Source organism: Scophthalmus maximus, chromosome 1 (genome assembly GCF_022379125.1).
Source record: "Scophthalmus maximus strain ysfricsl-2021 chromosome 1, ASM2237912v1, whole genome shotgun sequence".
Lineage (NCBI taxonomy): Eukaryota > Metazoa > Chordata > Actinopteri > Pleuronectiformes > Scophthalmidae > Scophthalmus > Scophthalmus maximus.
The window spans coordinates 16,517,662-16,534,221 of NC_061515.1; the positions used below are offsets into that span (position 1 = coordinate 16,517,662).

A 16,560-nucleotide genomic window follows, 5' to 3' on the forward strand; every position below is an offset into this window, starting at 1 on the left:
CAAAAGCTACATTGTCAGTGTGGATGATAAGAAAACATGAGCCAGTTCATACTGATGCCAACAGTTTGCATCCACTTAGCCGGACAATCCTAATGCTATTGTGTTACAAAGCTCATTAGAGAAAACTCAAGTGGGCTGCACTTACATTACATTCAATTACCTGCAGTGAGAGATTAGTTCAAAGTGACAGCAGCGGCGGCCTGCGTGGCTGAAGCTGGCACCTCGGCTCGGCCGTGAACGTAACATGCTACCATCAGGTTTTCGAACACGACGGCAACAGCAACCATGTCAGCTTACATTAAAGACACCGAGATCTAAGTGGATTAAGGTTTTCATTCCAGCTGAACAGTATTACACGTGGTAATCAATGACACCTTGTTTCAGTTTTGATGGGAAAACCTGCAAGCGTGAAGCTCTATATATATATACTGTATAATTTGGACTGAAAATCCTACACTGAAGGGCTTTGCATCCAAGATTTATATTAGCACATTATACTGTATAATTTGTTTATGTGCATTAATCAATCACATTGGAAAAAAAAAATTGATATCAAATGTATCAAAATAGCGCTTCACGGTGGTGGTTACACCACTGCTGCCTCACAGCAAGAAGGTTCTAGGTTCTCTCCGGGTAATATGGCTTCATCCCACAGTCCAAAGATTGGCTTTAGGTTAATTGGAGACTCTAAATCGACCGTAGGTGTGAATGTGAGAGTGAATGGTTGTTTGACTCTGTAGAGTGGTGGCCCTGTGATACGCTGGTGACCTGTCCAGGGTTTTCGCCCCACCTCGATAATGGACGGATACATCAAGATAATGTTACTTTGTGGTTTTTTAATTATAATAGTAAATTATTACAAAAATAATAGGGAAGCGGCTGAGTGGAATGAGAGGACAGGGTGATGCCAAATTGAATTTGGTTGGGTTAATTATCTGTGTGATGTGATCCAAGGACATACGGAGGATGATGCCTTTAGCTTGATTTATTGGCCTTCTACCTTCTTATTGGTTCAGCATTTTAGACTCTTACAGGAGGTGAATCAAAGACTGTGATCTTCACTGCGAGACGTCTGATCAATATTGTGGTTGTGGTTGCCAATATTGAGATTGGAAGAGGCTTTTTTGTTGCGTAAGAAATCTATGAACACAGGAAAGGGGCAAACAGAATTGCAGGGGTTGCTGTTGTACGTGTGCTGCAGCGCACACTCACACACACTTATTTTAATAACTTGCTGGACAATGTGTTTGATGAGAATTGTTGAACATACACATCGTGGGGTATTTGCAATAATTCACGCACGTGTTTTCTCTCATTTAATTAAGACATCATTGCGCTCCAATAAGTATGCTGGGTCACACAAGGCCATGTAAAAGGAATATGAACACATTGTTATGACAAATTACAGATAACTGCTTCAAACCAAATACTGATTAAGGCATTACTCATACAAGTGAGTGTCAGAGTTATTAGGAGACAAGCCTCTCAATGAAGGCACATCTCTATTTACTGCTGCAGCTGACATGCATGTGTCAGTTCAGTTCAACATAATAAGGATTGATGAAGGGAATTATGAGAGACTGGAATAAATGAATCAAAATGTATTCTTACACTTTCCCTAACATTCTGATCCTGACCTTTGACCTTCTCCTTTTATTTCCATTCCTGATAATTACTCAAGTCCAATGTCTAATGTCTAATCCCACATTTTTACACTTCTCTCTTACCTCCAAGTGAGGAACAGACAAAATTATTTATCAGAAAAAGAGTCCTCATTTAAAGTGTGTAAAAAAAAATAGACCCACTCAGAAAACGCACACGTACAAAACACCGTTTCCAAACAGGTTTTTCACAACATTGTGAAAACAGATTAGGAAACGCATGAGGAATTTAAAGACTGTCCACCACTTCATCTCCTCCTTGCAGCCTACGTCACCCACTCAACCCCCCAACAAAACAAATGGCAGATAACAAGCCAGTCAGAGGGATCCAATGTTCCTGTTTTATTATTTGAATGAGTTTTGAAAGGCTGCATAGCAAAAATGTAATTGTTCTCCCAAGAATGCAGAGACAGTCAGTTTAAAAAAAATTATACTCTTAATAACTTAGGTCCTGCTAAGTTTTCTGTTGAACAGAGTAAAACTGCACCATCATTAAAATAACGTTGAACAACGTTGCAGATAAAAAGGAAGACATAAATCATAGTCCCACTTGCCAAAACCCTGAGAAAATGTTAAAAAAAGAAATGCTGGTAAGATTTAGCTTCTAAGTGAAGATTTTTCACACTCTACAAAAAATCAAAGTAATCCATATTTGTACAAAAGAAAAAAAATACACCCATGGTTGAACAAGGTTCAAAATCAATTCTGCTTTACATCAGCTACATGTGCAATTCAGTTATGTTCTCCACTGCTCCTCTCTTCCTCCAGATAACACAGGACCAGCCTGTCAATAAATCTGACCTTTGATGTACAACATCAGCGGCCATTAGAGAAGAGTGTCTTCGCTGTCCTCATCGTGCTTGATGAGCTGGGTCTTCCTGCGGACTGCGATGGCCTCCCAGATTCGACACAGCGTGCCGCCTCTGAAACAAACAGCATTGGACAGATTAAGACGGAATTAAGCAGATTTAAATACAGTTTTCCAAGTGAATGAGCTCAAAGAGCAACCTGAACTAATGGGGTAGACGGCGTCTGTCCTCCGTCTCTGTGGTTATCCTTATCAACATTTCTGTAAAGACAGATTGTGTGAGGGTGATGTGTGCGGGGGAAGCTCACTTTATTCCACAGTACATCAAATCGTCCCTGGAGGCCATGTGGAGGAGACAGTCCAAGGTGAACTCATGGGTAAGCAACTAGACAACGGGATGACACAGGTGTGGATTAACAGTGGGTGGATGAGTCATACCAACCAGCCTCAGCAGTGAAGAAAGTTTCATCTGAGCTTTACCTTATCAATGGTGTCTTGATCTACAGGGACAGACTTGAGCCAGCGCACCAACGCCTTCACCTCCGGATTCTGCTTTTTCTCTAAAGCAAATTCACCACCTTTAATTTTTTAAAAATTGATTAAAACCCCTCTGGCTGTCTGTTCTGTTCTGACGTTCGGTGGAAGTGACAGACATCAAATATAATATGACATTCATGTTACAGACAACAGAAACACTCCACTGCCAGACTGTATAACCATTTACCAAACTGACGCGTCAAGTTTGAGCACATTAGCCGAGGATGTGACGGTCTACGCCTCTGACAGAAACCAGTCGGGCAGAAATCCAGGGCCTGCGGCTGAGGTGTGGTTTGAGATCCACTGGCCCAAGTGTGAAGAAAAAACAGTACTGAGAACCGCTGAATGTGTTGATAAACCCAACAGGGCTTGGTCGCTGTGATGCAATGCTGGTCATGCTGCTGCTTGTGTGGCTAATCGTCATACTAAAGGCTGTGTTCTAACGTAATCACAGAACAAGGCTCACTACTAGGCAGATAGGCAAACAATTTATAAGAAATACCAATAATACAATCTGCTAATAATATCAAATTTTACAAGCACGGGAATTACATAACACAAAGAGTTACTTTACCTGGATTTAGATGGTTGATGGTGACTCAAATATAATACACAAATATTCCTGAGTGTAATAACGTATTTAACCAGCTCAGTGTACTGGATAGAGCATTTATACAGTTACTGGAAGACAGATTATTTGAAAAGACCATATGACAATCATTTAAAAGAATAGGGTTGGACTTTTTTAAAACAATCTTTTTTTCTTTTTTTTTTACAAAAAATAAGATTTTCTATTTTCCTTTTTGTTTTTCCCAAGTTGCTGATTCCTAACCCAATATGTGACAATCAGAAGGAAGACACCACCTTTGTTTTGGCTGCTGAAGCATCATCCTGAGCTGAAATCGTAACCATAACTCTTTCACATGTGGCTTGTGAGTATTGTTACTAAGACATTACCCGAAGCGAAAAGCTCCAAACCAGTCGGACTGGACAATAAACAGATTTTACTCCGCCATCTCCCTCGAACAAAGTCCATGCAATTGATTGGCCTGATGTGTGTATAGTGCCGGTCACTGGAGTGTCGATTACGTTTCTATCCTGCCTCCTCTACGCTCTACCCAGGTGCCACGACTCGCCTAAACCAAACAGTGTTTCCACTAGGTGAGAAGGCATGTGACTCAACTTCCTGTTGCGTGCTACACGTGTGAAGGGTCCAGAGTTCATATGAGAAACTTATACACAGCATCAACCTCACCTGGCACTAAGACTATAGTTATAGCGCAGTCTACGTGGCTAAAACCAAACTCTGTGGTCAAAAAAAGAAAACGTTACCTTCAGTGACGGCTGTTTTCCTCAGAGCGTCTATCTGTTCCTGTTTCCTCTGGACAGAATTCTTCAGCAGCTCCTGGTACTCCGTCTCCTTCTCACTCAGCTGACCTAGCAGTCTGAAACACAAAGGTCCGGCATCACTCGGCAGCAAAAATGTCACATTTAAAAAGTCCAAATTTCAGATTATGTAGCATTGAAAATGTAAATTTTACAGGCACGACATGACCTCAGCTGATCATTATTGTTAGTTTGTTCAATATAAATAAATGTAGCACAGTAAAGACAGCATTTTGATGAAAAAGAAGGGTCACCTTTTGGTCTCTAGTCTCAGCTCTCGGAGCTTCTCGCTGTGGGGACAGCTGGTATTGAGGACCAGGTCTGTAGGAGAGTAGGGGTCAGCTGTTGGCGTGATCTCGTATGTCGGAGAGGATGGCTGCAGGTCTGCTGGCGCCCCCAGCTGGTCGGGCACGTAAACGACAGGGGTGCTTGGGTCGGCAGACTGCTCCTCGGGAGTGCTGTCCTCAATCTCAAAGGAGGACTGCAGCTGGAGTTTCAGCTCTGAGAGGCAGAGATGAATGAAAGAAATAATGAAAAGGAATGAATAATGAAACCCCAAATTACCAAAATAACTACATATATGAATCTAATGTCAAATTTACACACAGGATCCAGAAGCAGAGAAAAATACAAACTGTGAACTGGTTACTTCCGCAGCCACACTTATCCTCTAATATCTGCCTGTCTCTCTAAGAATTAAACCCAAATTATTGAACTTATTAAAAAAAAAAAAAAAAAGCTCTACCTGGTAGGAGCACACTGATGGCATCCTGTACTGCCTGTCTCAGCAGATTGTCCAGAGCAAACATCCAGTGAGGTTTCACCTGCTGTTGCTTCAACACCTTCTTCACCTACACGAAGAGCAGTTGGTGTCACTGGACTGTGAGAAGACGCTGACAGCCTTGTGCTGACTCAAGAGAGAAACTCACCGCGTCTTGGAAGCTGAACAGCACCGTCTGCAGGCTGTTCAGCGGCACTGTGGCAGCGAGCAGCGTGGCCCGGAGGTCCAGCAGGTCGCTGGTCAGCTGTTTCCTGTCCGGGGAGTGGATGTTGTCTCGCAGGCAGCCAATGAGCTTGGTGATGTGGTCTGCAGTGAGCGATGACCCCTTGCCATACTTTTAACAGAAAGAAAGAAAAAAAAGAAATTAACAGAAATTCTCGTCGTTGTTCTCATGCTGGAAATAATTAAAGACAACAAAAGAAATACAGCTGTGGTTTTTGTTCTGGTGGAAAATTCTGACATGCATAAGGCATAAGCTTAAATGCCAAAGTAAAATAAGATGGCTCTAGGTTATTAACATATCATTACATTTTTAATTCTTAACTTTTCACTCACAGCAGATAATCACGCCATGTGGCTGTTGAAACACAAGTAGGTCCCAATTTGTTTTTGTCACCAGTGCAACAACATGTCTGGACAATTTGAGCAATCAGACTGAGATGGGAGCCAAACATTTGAAGCAATACTGATGAATCGCATTTGTGAAATTAAACCAATAACCATTCTGGCCAAGAAAATGTGAGAAAATCCTACAGGAGTCATGCAGGAGTCAACGCCCTGCAGTTTAACCGACTTCAACACAATTTTCACCCATGTTGTTGGGACTTTTTTAAAATCGCCCGCCCACCTGAGGCACAGACTCCTGGATGTTAGAGATGACGTGGCCGTTATAGTCGGTGAGGACTCGGTGCAGGGTGGCCCTCCTCTCGCTATCCTTCCTTAGCATAAACAGACCAATGTTCTCCTCTGTTGAGGCGGGACTGCTCATGTCTGACGGAGAGTCCTCTGGTATTCTGGACAGCAGGGGGCAACAAAGAAATCAGTCACACCCGATCAACAAAAACAGAGGAAAAACAAGTGGTGCGCGGACTGAAATTGAAATCACACAACAAAGAAATGAAGATATTGTAATAAATAATGTAATCAAAAATGCACGTGTGGTTTACAGGTTATTTCAACAGTAATATATGGTTAACTGTGCAATTTGATAAGGTGGCATTACACCCTTTTCATGCCTACAAAAGGATGCAGCCTCAGCAGACTGTCTGACTGAGACCTCATTGTGGTTTACCACTGATGTAAGATCCTGTACAACTCTGGCATATGCAGAGTTTTTAGGGCTTTTGTCTTATGTTGGGCAATAACGTAACTCACGGCAGGAAGCCGCCGGTGCTGGGTGGGCTCTCTGACACCTCATGCACTCTGAGGGCGTAATGGGGCCTCCTGAGGTCCAGGGAACAGGACAGGTCAATTGAACCGGAGTATGAATCAGTGTCCTCCACAAGGATGGAGATGGGCACAGACAAGCTGCGATGATAGTCAGCTGCAAAAGCAAAGATTGTGGTGAGATACTCCATGTCCCTGATCAAAATGTCACTTATTACATAGGTGTCAAAATAGGTGCAATAATAACAGTTTGATGGTATAAAAAAAAAAGATAGAAAATAGAAGGATAACTAATTTGTAAAAGATTTTTTAACGGAAATGAAAAGAAATTTAGATGAACTGGCTGAGGAAAACTGATAACATAAGAGCAGCGTGTGAGTTTAAAATGCCCTGAAGCCTCATTACTTGAGAGGGGGCTTTGAAGTTCGGATTCCTGCGGCGCCTTGGCCCTCTTCCTCGGGGACGACCTGATGAAGGCGTCCATCAGCAGCTCTGCCGCCGTGGCTCTGTCATCTGGGTTTGGCACGAAAGAGTTCATGATGAAGCCCTTCGCCTCGTCCGACATGCACTCTGGAACCTTGGGGTGGATCTTAAACATTCCCACCTTGACACAAATGTTCAAAGGTGAGAAGATTACATCACTTATCAGTCAAAAGGAAATTATTTGTACAACTTTACTTTTAGATTGTGTGTTTTAAAGACACAAAGGTGGAAATGGCTACAGCCATGCAACTAACTAATTGGGCTTAGGTGTAATATTGACTAAGTTCACCATTTAGTTTGACATCTTAGCTTGCTAACGTTTGCTGATGTAAAGCTCAACATGAAGAGGAGTTGAGGCCGGTGAGAACAGTTTTGACCAGATAATGGCACTCGATGAAAAGTTAAGGGATGACCAGTCAATACCTATTCTCACATGCGCTCACTGACATTTTCTGGAAATTTTACTAGGGGGTCCAGGGCAACATTTGCGGACACATACCATACCCCTGGAAAAGTTGAGGAAAATGTCCCAACCTCAGCGCATGTCTGAAAACATCTCATGATTCATCATCTGGGCATCTCAAATGTCTGTGCAACATTTTGCAATAGTTGAGTCCAAATATGCATATTTCAGTCCATATCCGACAAAAACCCGCTAATGTCCACTCCCATAACTAAAACAAATAGGAACTTTTAAATTTAGAACTATCGTTCTATGACAACGCAGCTGTATTGACGTCGACATGCAACAACCTTCCCTTCTTTACCTTGAACATGGCTGCCTGAGGACTTCCCAGCTCGTGAAAGGGCGGTTTGCCTGTTGCCATTTCTATAATGGTGCACCCCAAGGACCAGATATCAGCTGGCTTCCCATAACCCCGAGGCCCCTGGTCAATAATCTCTGGGGCCATATACTGGAGAGTTCCTGTTGAAAAGTGATCATGACAAAGATTAGAATGCAGCTTTGGTAAATCAGTTCCAAGATATTTTTATAAAATACAGCATATCCTAGTAATATAGTTAACTCTACATGTGGTGGATCACCATATACCCATACACCACACACAGCATCTTACCAGCAAATGTCTCCGTACAAGGGTTGATCCCTGCCAACCGCTTGGAGGTTCCAAAGTCAGAGATCTTCAGCACGCCACTATAAGTGTTGATCAACACATTGTCACCCTGCAGCAAAGACATTGAGATGTTTTCTCTCATCCCACAGAGCAATGATGCAAACCATTCAGCAAGAGGAAGTGGTTACATGCCACAGGTTCCCTGGGTGGTCTGCTCACCTTGATGTCTCTGTGGACGATCTGATTGTCATGGAGATATTTGAGCCCTTCGAGGATCTGTTTGGTGTAGAAGATGATGGTAGCTTCGTTGTCCTTCAGAGGGCCCCATTTCGAGCGCAGGAGAGACGACAAGCTGCCTACAAGTCAAGGCGTGAAAGCGTTAATAAGCAATTTATTTTAAACAATAGAATCACAGAGGCATAGGTGAGCAAAAATATATAATTTGGACAAAGGACAGCAAAACATTATCCTTTTTGTTGAAATTGGGGATTATTTCTCGACAGCTTCTTAGCCAAACCTGGCAACGTCAAACAAAGCTTTGGACTGGAGTGTTACCAAATCCAAAGGAGTTCTTCTGACGATTATGTCATTGTTTTTCAAGAGATTTTTTTTTCTTCAATGAGCTGAATTTCTTTGGAACCACCCACTTCCCTAAAACTGGCTTCCAGTAAATGTTACATAATCACACATACACTTGAAAATCGTAACACATAACACAGACTGGCTAAGTGAATCCACGAATGGACTATTTTGCTTGTGCAGTGTGTGAAGTTTAAATCTTGGAATCTCTACCTCCTGGTACCTCCTCCATGAAGATCTTGATGAAGCCATCCTGACTCACAGAGCCCAGGTACTGGACAATATTCCGGTGTTTTAGCCTCTTGTGCAGAGCGATCTCCTCATGAAGGGGCTGCGAGTACCTGGAGCATACACAAGAATAAAAGTTTGAATAGATTTTTCACAGTCAACAACACAATGCATTTACATACAGTGACGCACACAAACAACAACTACACACCGTCGTCGTTGCAGGGTATGACAATGTGTAATTTAAACCATGTCTATCTAACACCAAATGGACCAATTCATTACTGATCAAGAGAACACAAGAAGGTCTGCAAGAGGCAAACATTGTTGATACATGCAGCTAATGTTATGATAACTGATTTTAAAAAATGTCCATTCCTATATTGATAAAATGTAAAATTGGTTTTCTTTATGCAACGCAAATAAATTCAGCACTCATACCCTGAAGAAAAAAAATTCTGTATGACGTCACATGACAGCTGCTATTGCACCCCACTATAACCCTCCCCCCTCTCTTTCCAGGATCTTCACTTCTTTCCGTACAACACCGGGGGAGTGATGTACGGTAACAAACACTCTGCGGCATCGAGGGCACTGAGAAGGTTCTGTTCAAATGCTTATGAATCACATTTCCCTCCACTGAATCATTTCCAGACAACGTTGCAGCACAGGCCTAAGCTCCTTGTGACGATCATGAAGTCATAAACAAAGAATGAAAAGTCTTAACACTCATCAATCTCCCCAAAGATGCCTAAAGAGCACTGGCGTTCCAGATCAAGCCAGTGGGCGTGGCGGCTGCCAAATCCTTTCCCATTAAGGGTATTATGGAAAAATAGATTCATGTGAGAAACACTGCGGCTGAGTGTTTCCCAGCGAGGAAGGCAGTTTATGTTTCTCGTACGTGCTGTCCTTCTCGGGGATCTCTTTGATGGCGATGCGCACTTGGTTGCTCAGGTCCCTCCCAGCATAGACCACACCGTACGTCCCTTTACCCAGAACCACCTTGTCGCAGTTCTCACTGGTCTCGTAGATGTACTGCAGAATGAGACGAAGATGGCATGAATGAGAATGCACAAGTGTCTGACGTGTGCACAAGAAGAGAGAGAGAGAAATGTCAAGAACAGATGTGCAAGAACAGATGTTTCAATCAGGGACTTCTGACATAAAAATACAAGTCCTGTATTCTGTGAATGTATATAAAATCATATATAAATGTATAAATCAAATTGACACACAATTATTATACACTGAACCAAATTATATAGAAAATCTATCATTATGATAAGAAGTTATGAAGTTTTTTATTAAGAAGTTATGATGTTTTTGTTTCTTGAGAAGTTGATTTTCTCCAGTTATTGCAGTTGTTTTTTTTTTTGCTTGTTGGGACAGGTGAGTCCTGAAATAGAGCACACAATAGTGTGCGTCACAGGAATGGAGGACCGACACAGACCTCTAGTATTCCTTCAGTCTGACGGTCCAAGTCCTGGATCGCAGAGTCTTCGGCCTGCTGAAGCAGAGAGTTCACCAGCTCGCAGAAACTGGAACAAGTGCGCAAAGACGATAATGTAGATCAAAATATGGTTTTAGGGAAACATTTGGTTGAACTCTGTTTCAGTGAATATCAGTTAAACTAAAGAGGGCACACGCCGCAAAAGACTATCCTGTAGACTTTTGAATTTACCTATAAACAAGCCTGTGTATACAGCAGAAGAAGAAAATCCCCTTATCAATAAAATCGCTATGATTGACTCAAAGGCACCTTGTGGAGTTTTTGGCCTCTAGAATATTTTTCATACTAGTATTTGTTTGTGATCTGGGTGAAAAAATTGTTTTATCCTAAGGGGATTTTTTAAATAGAACAGAAAGGCAATGTGACTAAAACACACAGACACACACACAGACACACACTTCACCAGGCAACCAACTAGACAGTCTGCAAACCTAGATTACCTATTCTGTTGACCCTCTGATTATCTTTGCAGGTCGCAGGTCTATGTCTAACCAGCCAATAAATAAGAAGTCATTGTCTCAAACACACACGCATAAGCACACAAACACAAACATAATAATGCACACAGTCTGCGTTGGTGTATCCGTACAAATTCACCAGTCGCTCACCCTGTACAGTGAAGCTCAGAGGGGAAGCAGAGCTGGAAGTCGTCCGAGTTGTAGTGGACGTATAGGAAGCAGCTGCGCTCGTCAATCTTTGAAGCACTTTGGAGGGAGAGAAGCACGATTTTGAAGTACAGCGCATAAACACATGTGCTGCGTAAACCTGTATGCAAATGGATTTGTGCTGAACGCAGAAGATGCACACACTGATTAAAACACAACCATCACTGTCAACCCCTTTTTCTGCTCCAGGCAAGCGCTGGCTAATGTTTGAATTTCAGTATCAGGTTTAGGCAAACAAATGGGGTGAGGAATTGACCAATTCACAGAATGCTGGCGATGAACGAGGCCGTCCTCCAATCAAAACAGTGTTTTTTTTTTCCTTTCTGCCAATGAATTAAACTTGTTTGTTAGCTTCTTTAAATTCTTTTTTATGACGCAGCAGCTGACTGTTTTGGGTAGTGCTGAAAAAATTTGCAGACAAGACGAGGCTAAAGTACAACGCGACACTTATCAGTAGCCAAAGTGGAATTTTAAAAAAGCACAGAAACAGCAGCCTGAAATCGTACTGACAGAACATTAAGCTGAGTGTCAGCCAAGGTTTCCCAGACAACCCCTATGTTTTGGGTCCTCTGGCGCTGCTGCGGCTGCCGGCTTGGACACACCCAGCAGATTTTTTTTAAGATATTAGCACAAGCTGCACTCCCCTTTACCTCACTCCCCGGATTGCAGAGGCTGGGAAAGTCCACTGGTGTAAGCCTTTCTGTGGAATCAAAGATGACGTTTAAAACAGAGGGGAAAAAAACACGGTTCGACTGTAGAATAAACATGCCGGAGCAGGTTCTGCATGTGTGCTCACATGCAAGAAAAAGAAAGCTGGGAGGAATGACGTTTCTTTTTTTCCACACACAGTGACACTCTAAGATCACACCTACGCACTGGCTGGATTAAACATTCACTGGACCATAAATGCGTGTAAGAGAATGAACTTCTTCCTTTTACTATTCGGCTTTCTGTGTGTGTGGCAGGTACTCGGAAACATCATCAGATAAGAGGGTGGCCCTGTGGGTAGGGGGAAGGCATTGGGTCTACATACCTTTAAGGGTGTGACGTGTTTCAACTGGACAGTGCGACTTTCATCCTCCTCACTCACACACACAATAGCGGGCTGCAGGACTTTACTGGGCTCCAGGACGAGCACCTGACAAACAGAAATTCAAATTCATTTTCTGTCACCATATCTTTCTGATAGACCTTCATGTATTTTTTCTAATGGGAGGTCCAACTGTCTTGCTTTCCCCATTATTTCCTGACCATATTCCAGTACTGTGTGTTAACCTCAAGATCGAAATGGGTCCCATTAGTTTATTGTTGTCGTCAAAGTTAAGCGTTGGCTTACCGGGCAGCGGTCTGTGGAGACGGTGGGTTTACAGGTCTGCAAAAGCAGCTCCATCCAGAAGTCCACGGTGTCCTGTTTAGGATATCTCACCACAGGCGGCTTGGAAAATTGACGGTACAAGATGTACGTCTCCATAATGGACGCCACATACCTTGAAGAAACACACAAAACTCATTAATCCACACACAATTAATATGGGAATTAGGCAGGAGAACGATTCCTAATCCACAGGGTTTTTTTTAATACTTTTAATCGAAGCAATCAAAATTAAAGCAACAGGCTCTCGTGACTGAATAGCCATGATGTGTTTAATCATCATGGATATTTGATCTGAATGATAATTGCTAATCGAGAAGTGGAGGTGTCGCCTCACCAGATCGGAGCCTTGAGCCTGTAGAGCTTCTCCGAGGCCTCGATGACTTTCCTGTGCTCGTTCACTAAAATGTTTGCTCCGAGGTAGAAGCCGACGTCCCAGTAGTCCCTCATCTTCTCCAGGCTGCCCTTCCTGCCAAGCAGGGTGCTTAGAGTCACACCTAAATAGCGACACATTAACACAGGACAAAAAAAATTGTTGACAGGCGATTAAAAACAATAAAATACATATAATTAAACAAAAGAATAGGTATTATTAATTTTGCAATGGATGGACGGACGGAAAGATACGCTTCATGACACGCTGAATCTGCAGACCATAAAGTCGTGTTTGTGTTCGATTCTGTCTGACAAACAAATTAGAAAGCAGACGGCACCTATTTTGCGCAGCTCAATCGAAGTATCAAATTCATGGCCGGCTGCCATCAGGAGGACAACGTTATTGATGCCCGAGTGAAGAGTTGGCTCGGTCTCAAAAGCTTTTCCATACCTGAGAAAATAACACAGAGACAACAACGATGGAATATACCACTGCACCAACAAATGGGGGGGGGGAACAACGTATAATCTATGTAAGAAAGACAAATGTCACATTCCCATCAGGTGTGAATAACTTTGTATGAGGCGACGCACAAACACACAAAAAAACAGGTCATACCAATAGCAGGCCTGGTCTCTGTTGCTCTGATCGGTGAACCCAGAGCTCATGAATATGTCTTTGTAGATCCGTCCGCACAGGCAGTACACATCTGATGCCACCTTGCCCCCTGACTCCACAATAGGCAGGATCGCCTCCAACGCCTTCGCACGATCTCCAGGGCGATTCCTCCTGGCAGGGGGAGATTGGACAATATCAGCAGTGATGCAGCTTCCACAAAGCCTCTTATGTAACATACGCATATGTTAATAAAAAATCATTAAAGGCTACAGGGTGATAATGGCACCAAAAGGCTCATTTAAAACCCCAGAAGAAGGAGTTTTCAATCGTGTTAATCATGTGTACTTATGAAACAGCAGGAGCCGTGTACGTACCTGTTGAGGGCAAATATGTAGTGAAACTGGATATTCGGATGTCTTGCTACCAAACACATGGGCAGGTGGTTCAGAGTCTCCACCAGATTGATTATGGCATCATAGTCCTGGAAAAAAAGGGGGTAGAATTACAATCCATTATTTACATTGCTCAAGCGTGATGACATGCACTACTTCACATTAATAAATCATTTATTACTAGTGATCTTTTTAAACCTCAGTGGCGTTCACTACATCCATACAGGCGGCTTCTCCATCGTACATTTTTACATGTTCATATCATCCTTAACTGTTTGTTTAAATAGAATAAATAACTATAATCCCACAATATTGGAAAAATAATTCAAAGAATAATCATCAAAGAAAGAATTTCAGTCCCAAACCAATTGCACATTTACTCACAAAGACAGAGACGCATGCACACGTACACACCTGAATGTCCCTGTAGGACAACAGCAGGTTCATCACGATATCAGGAGTGAGCAGCTCCACACTGTCCAGGCGTTTCTGGATGTGGCCCAGCTCCTCGCTCAGTGCCTGGCCGCTGAACCGCTCCCGCGCCATACGGATCTCGTGCCTGATGGACTCCCGGAAGTACTCGCTGTGGGCATATCAAGAGCAGAGGGGTCGTCATAGCATCCTATATACTTCTAATCTTCGCTAAATCAAACAGTTCCAGTGATAAGCAGGTGCGTGTGTAATCTGATGTTTCGTCCTGTTGTGAAAGGCCTGACCTGGACTGAATGTGTACGTTGCTCAGCAGATGCACAAGACTTTCCACCAGCGGGGTGAGCAAGGGCTCCAGCTGGAAGCTCGGCTGCATCAGCTCTTTGATGCCGGTCATCATGGAGGCATCACAGGCAAACACTTTTCCCTGAGGCGACACCACGTAAGGGATGAATGTGTAACTCCCACACTGCTCCTGAAGGGAAAAAACAAAAACAAGGCACACGTCAAAAGAGGACAAATTCACACAACGCAGTTGAAGCATCCATTGTTTTGCTTTTGATACTTATGTTATACGTATGTAACATAAAATAATTTCAGTTCACCTCTTGATACATACTACTGATTTGATCCCGATTTCTAATTATTGTTGGCGTAACGATAATCTTCTTCTTCATATCGGTCTCACACGGGACCTTTGTTGAATTGTATGGAAGTCCTTTTCTTTTACAAAAGAAAACAACAAACATTCTCTAATTCCAGTTTCTTCTATATAATGGATTATCTTGAGATTTTTCATCATTGTTAAGACAAAACAACGCATCTGAAAATGTCGCATTTGGGTCTGGGAAAACGGTGGTGGGGAATTTTTTCCACTTTTTTTCTGATATTCAGTGATGTGTTAATTTGATGACTCAGTAATGAAAACATGGCCACATCAACATGGCCAGGTGGCCCTGGGGCCTGAGAATAAACTTTGTGCCAACACTGGCCCCCCCATCGCCTCCCGGTGTGTCAATTTCTCATCAACTATTCGTTGATATTTATTAAATATCATATTCATTGCTAACATCATATAATATGTTTGACATTGTGTTTTACCTTGATAGCCTGTAGATCACCATCGGGCTTGTAACAGTACAGAATGATGTTGTTGGTCATACTGAAACTTTCCCTCACCCCCAGGTGGTAGAAGAGGGAGGGCTGGCAGAACGAGTCGCTCATCTCGACCACCGCCACATCTGTTGGGGCAAACGTCAAAGGTCGGTTAAGCTCGCGAATGTGTGTCACGCAAAATGTACCCCTGCACGCCCACACTTGCCCGCGTTGTAGAAGCAGTCCAGGATGTCGGTGGTGCCTTGCGAAATGCGCTCGAACGAGACGCTCTTGAACGCGGCGTGCGCGTCCGCGCAGGCTTCCTTCAGGCACTTGAGCGACAGGTTCTCCTCGGTCTGCGGCACCGACGCGTCCTCGTTCACGATGTACGCCACGGACACGTCTCTGGTGCGACTCCGCGGCGACACGAGCTGTCGGCCCGCGCCGCCGGCGCCCAGCTCGACCGCGTCCGAGTCCTGCCAGAAGCTCCCCGCGGACACGCGCACGGGGTCTCTCCTCTTCAGCTCGTGCAGGCTCATGCGCCTGCTCATTCTCCTGCGCTCCGTGGTGAACATCGTCTGTTCGCCGGTGGTGCGCGGCCGCAACTCCGCGCATGTCCTCGGCGAGGACCTCGTTGTCTCGGTTGCGTTTGGTTCTTGGTTCTTGGTTGTCGTTAATTCCCCAGGTGCGTCGCCGCCACCGCTTTCACCTCGCACGACATTCCTGGTTGCTCCTCGCCACTCGACCCGCCCTCCTGTCCTGCTCCGCCCGCTGAAACCGAACGCCACCGGACCTCGACTCTCGCATGACATCTGCTGCTAAATTATATTACTGATACTGGAAAAAATATATATAGTATGGTTGTGGATTTGCCGTTAGTGTCCCAACCCTCTCAAATTCTCCAATTGCACGTAATTAGTCTCACACTGTAAATGAGAATAAACCGGTGGAGGAAATACAGGCATAAATGTATGTCTGTTATCAAATATTTTTTGCATATCACCAAACCGCAACGTATTCCATAATATTTATAACTCATTCATCTCATTGCTCTTTACAGTTTACAGCAATGTTAAAGATAAACACTACTTTTTCCACAATGAGCAAACACCCAGCAGCAACAGTGGAGAGAAAGAAAAACATGTTGTTATATAGTATTATATAGTCTAGAAGTATCAAAG

The 16,560-nt window shown here is 43.4% G+C and overlaps 1 protein-coding gene across 2 annotated transcripts; it reads right to left on the reverse strand.

Annotated features, from left to right (window-relative positions):
• Positions 1-1,303: 1,303 nt before the first annotated feature.
• Positions 1,304-16,134, reverse strand: si:ch211-1i11.3 (mitogen-activated protein kinase kinase kinase 5). Of its 2 annotated transcripts, none has more exons than XM_035612819.2 (28): positions 15,606-16,134; positions 15,386-15,525; positions 14,572-14,759; positions 14,270-14,438; positions 13,838-13,944; positions 13,464-13,634; positions 13,183-13,295; positions 12,807-12,966; positions 12,434-12,584; positions 12,131-12,235; positions 11,748-11,797; positions 11,041-11,136; positions 10,373-10,460; positions 9,824-9,957; positions 8,908-9,035; positions 8,335-8,471; positions 8,119-8,224; positions 7,810-7,967; positions 6,965-7,163; positions 6,548-6,716; positions 6,021-6,186; positions 5,322-5,507; positions 5,138-5,243; positions 4,647-4,893; positions 4,339-4,451; positions 2,950-3,029; positions 2,778-2,854; positions 1,304-2,584 (listed from the first exon to the last, which is right to left on the reverse strand). In XM_035612819.2, the coding sequence occupies exons 1-28, from the start codon at positions 15,952-15,954 to the stop codon at positions 2,488-2,490; spliced, it is 3,990 nt and encodes a 1,329-aa protein (XP_035468712.2). In that variant the 5' UTR covers positions 15,955-16,134; the 3' UTR covers positions 1,304-2,487. The 2 variants fall into 2 exon arrangements, with proteins under 2 accessions (XP_035468712.2, XP_035468632.2); XM_035612739.2 differs by having other exon boundaries at positions 2,950-3,047.
• Between the last annotated feature and the right edge of the window lie 426 nt (positions 16,135-16,560).

What these genes read in the sequence shown, in the direction of transcription:
- si:ch211-1i11.3 (XM_035612739.2), bottom strand. Translation starts at nt 15,954, where the DNA reads ATGTTCACCACGGAGCGCAGGAGAATGAGCAGGCGCATGAGCCTGCAC. An exon ending in AGAGACCAGGCCTGCTATTG is followed by an intron (nt 13,296 to 13,463) that starts GTATGACCTGTT and finishes TTATTTTCTCAG; the next exon opens with GTATGGAAAAGCTTTTGAGA. An exon ending in CATGGAGGAGGTACCAGGAG is followed by an intron (nt 8,472 to 8,907) that starts GTAGAGATTCCA and finishes CTTGACTTGTAG; the next exon opens with GCAGCTTGTCGTCTCTCCTG.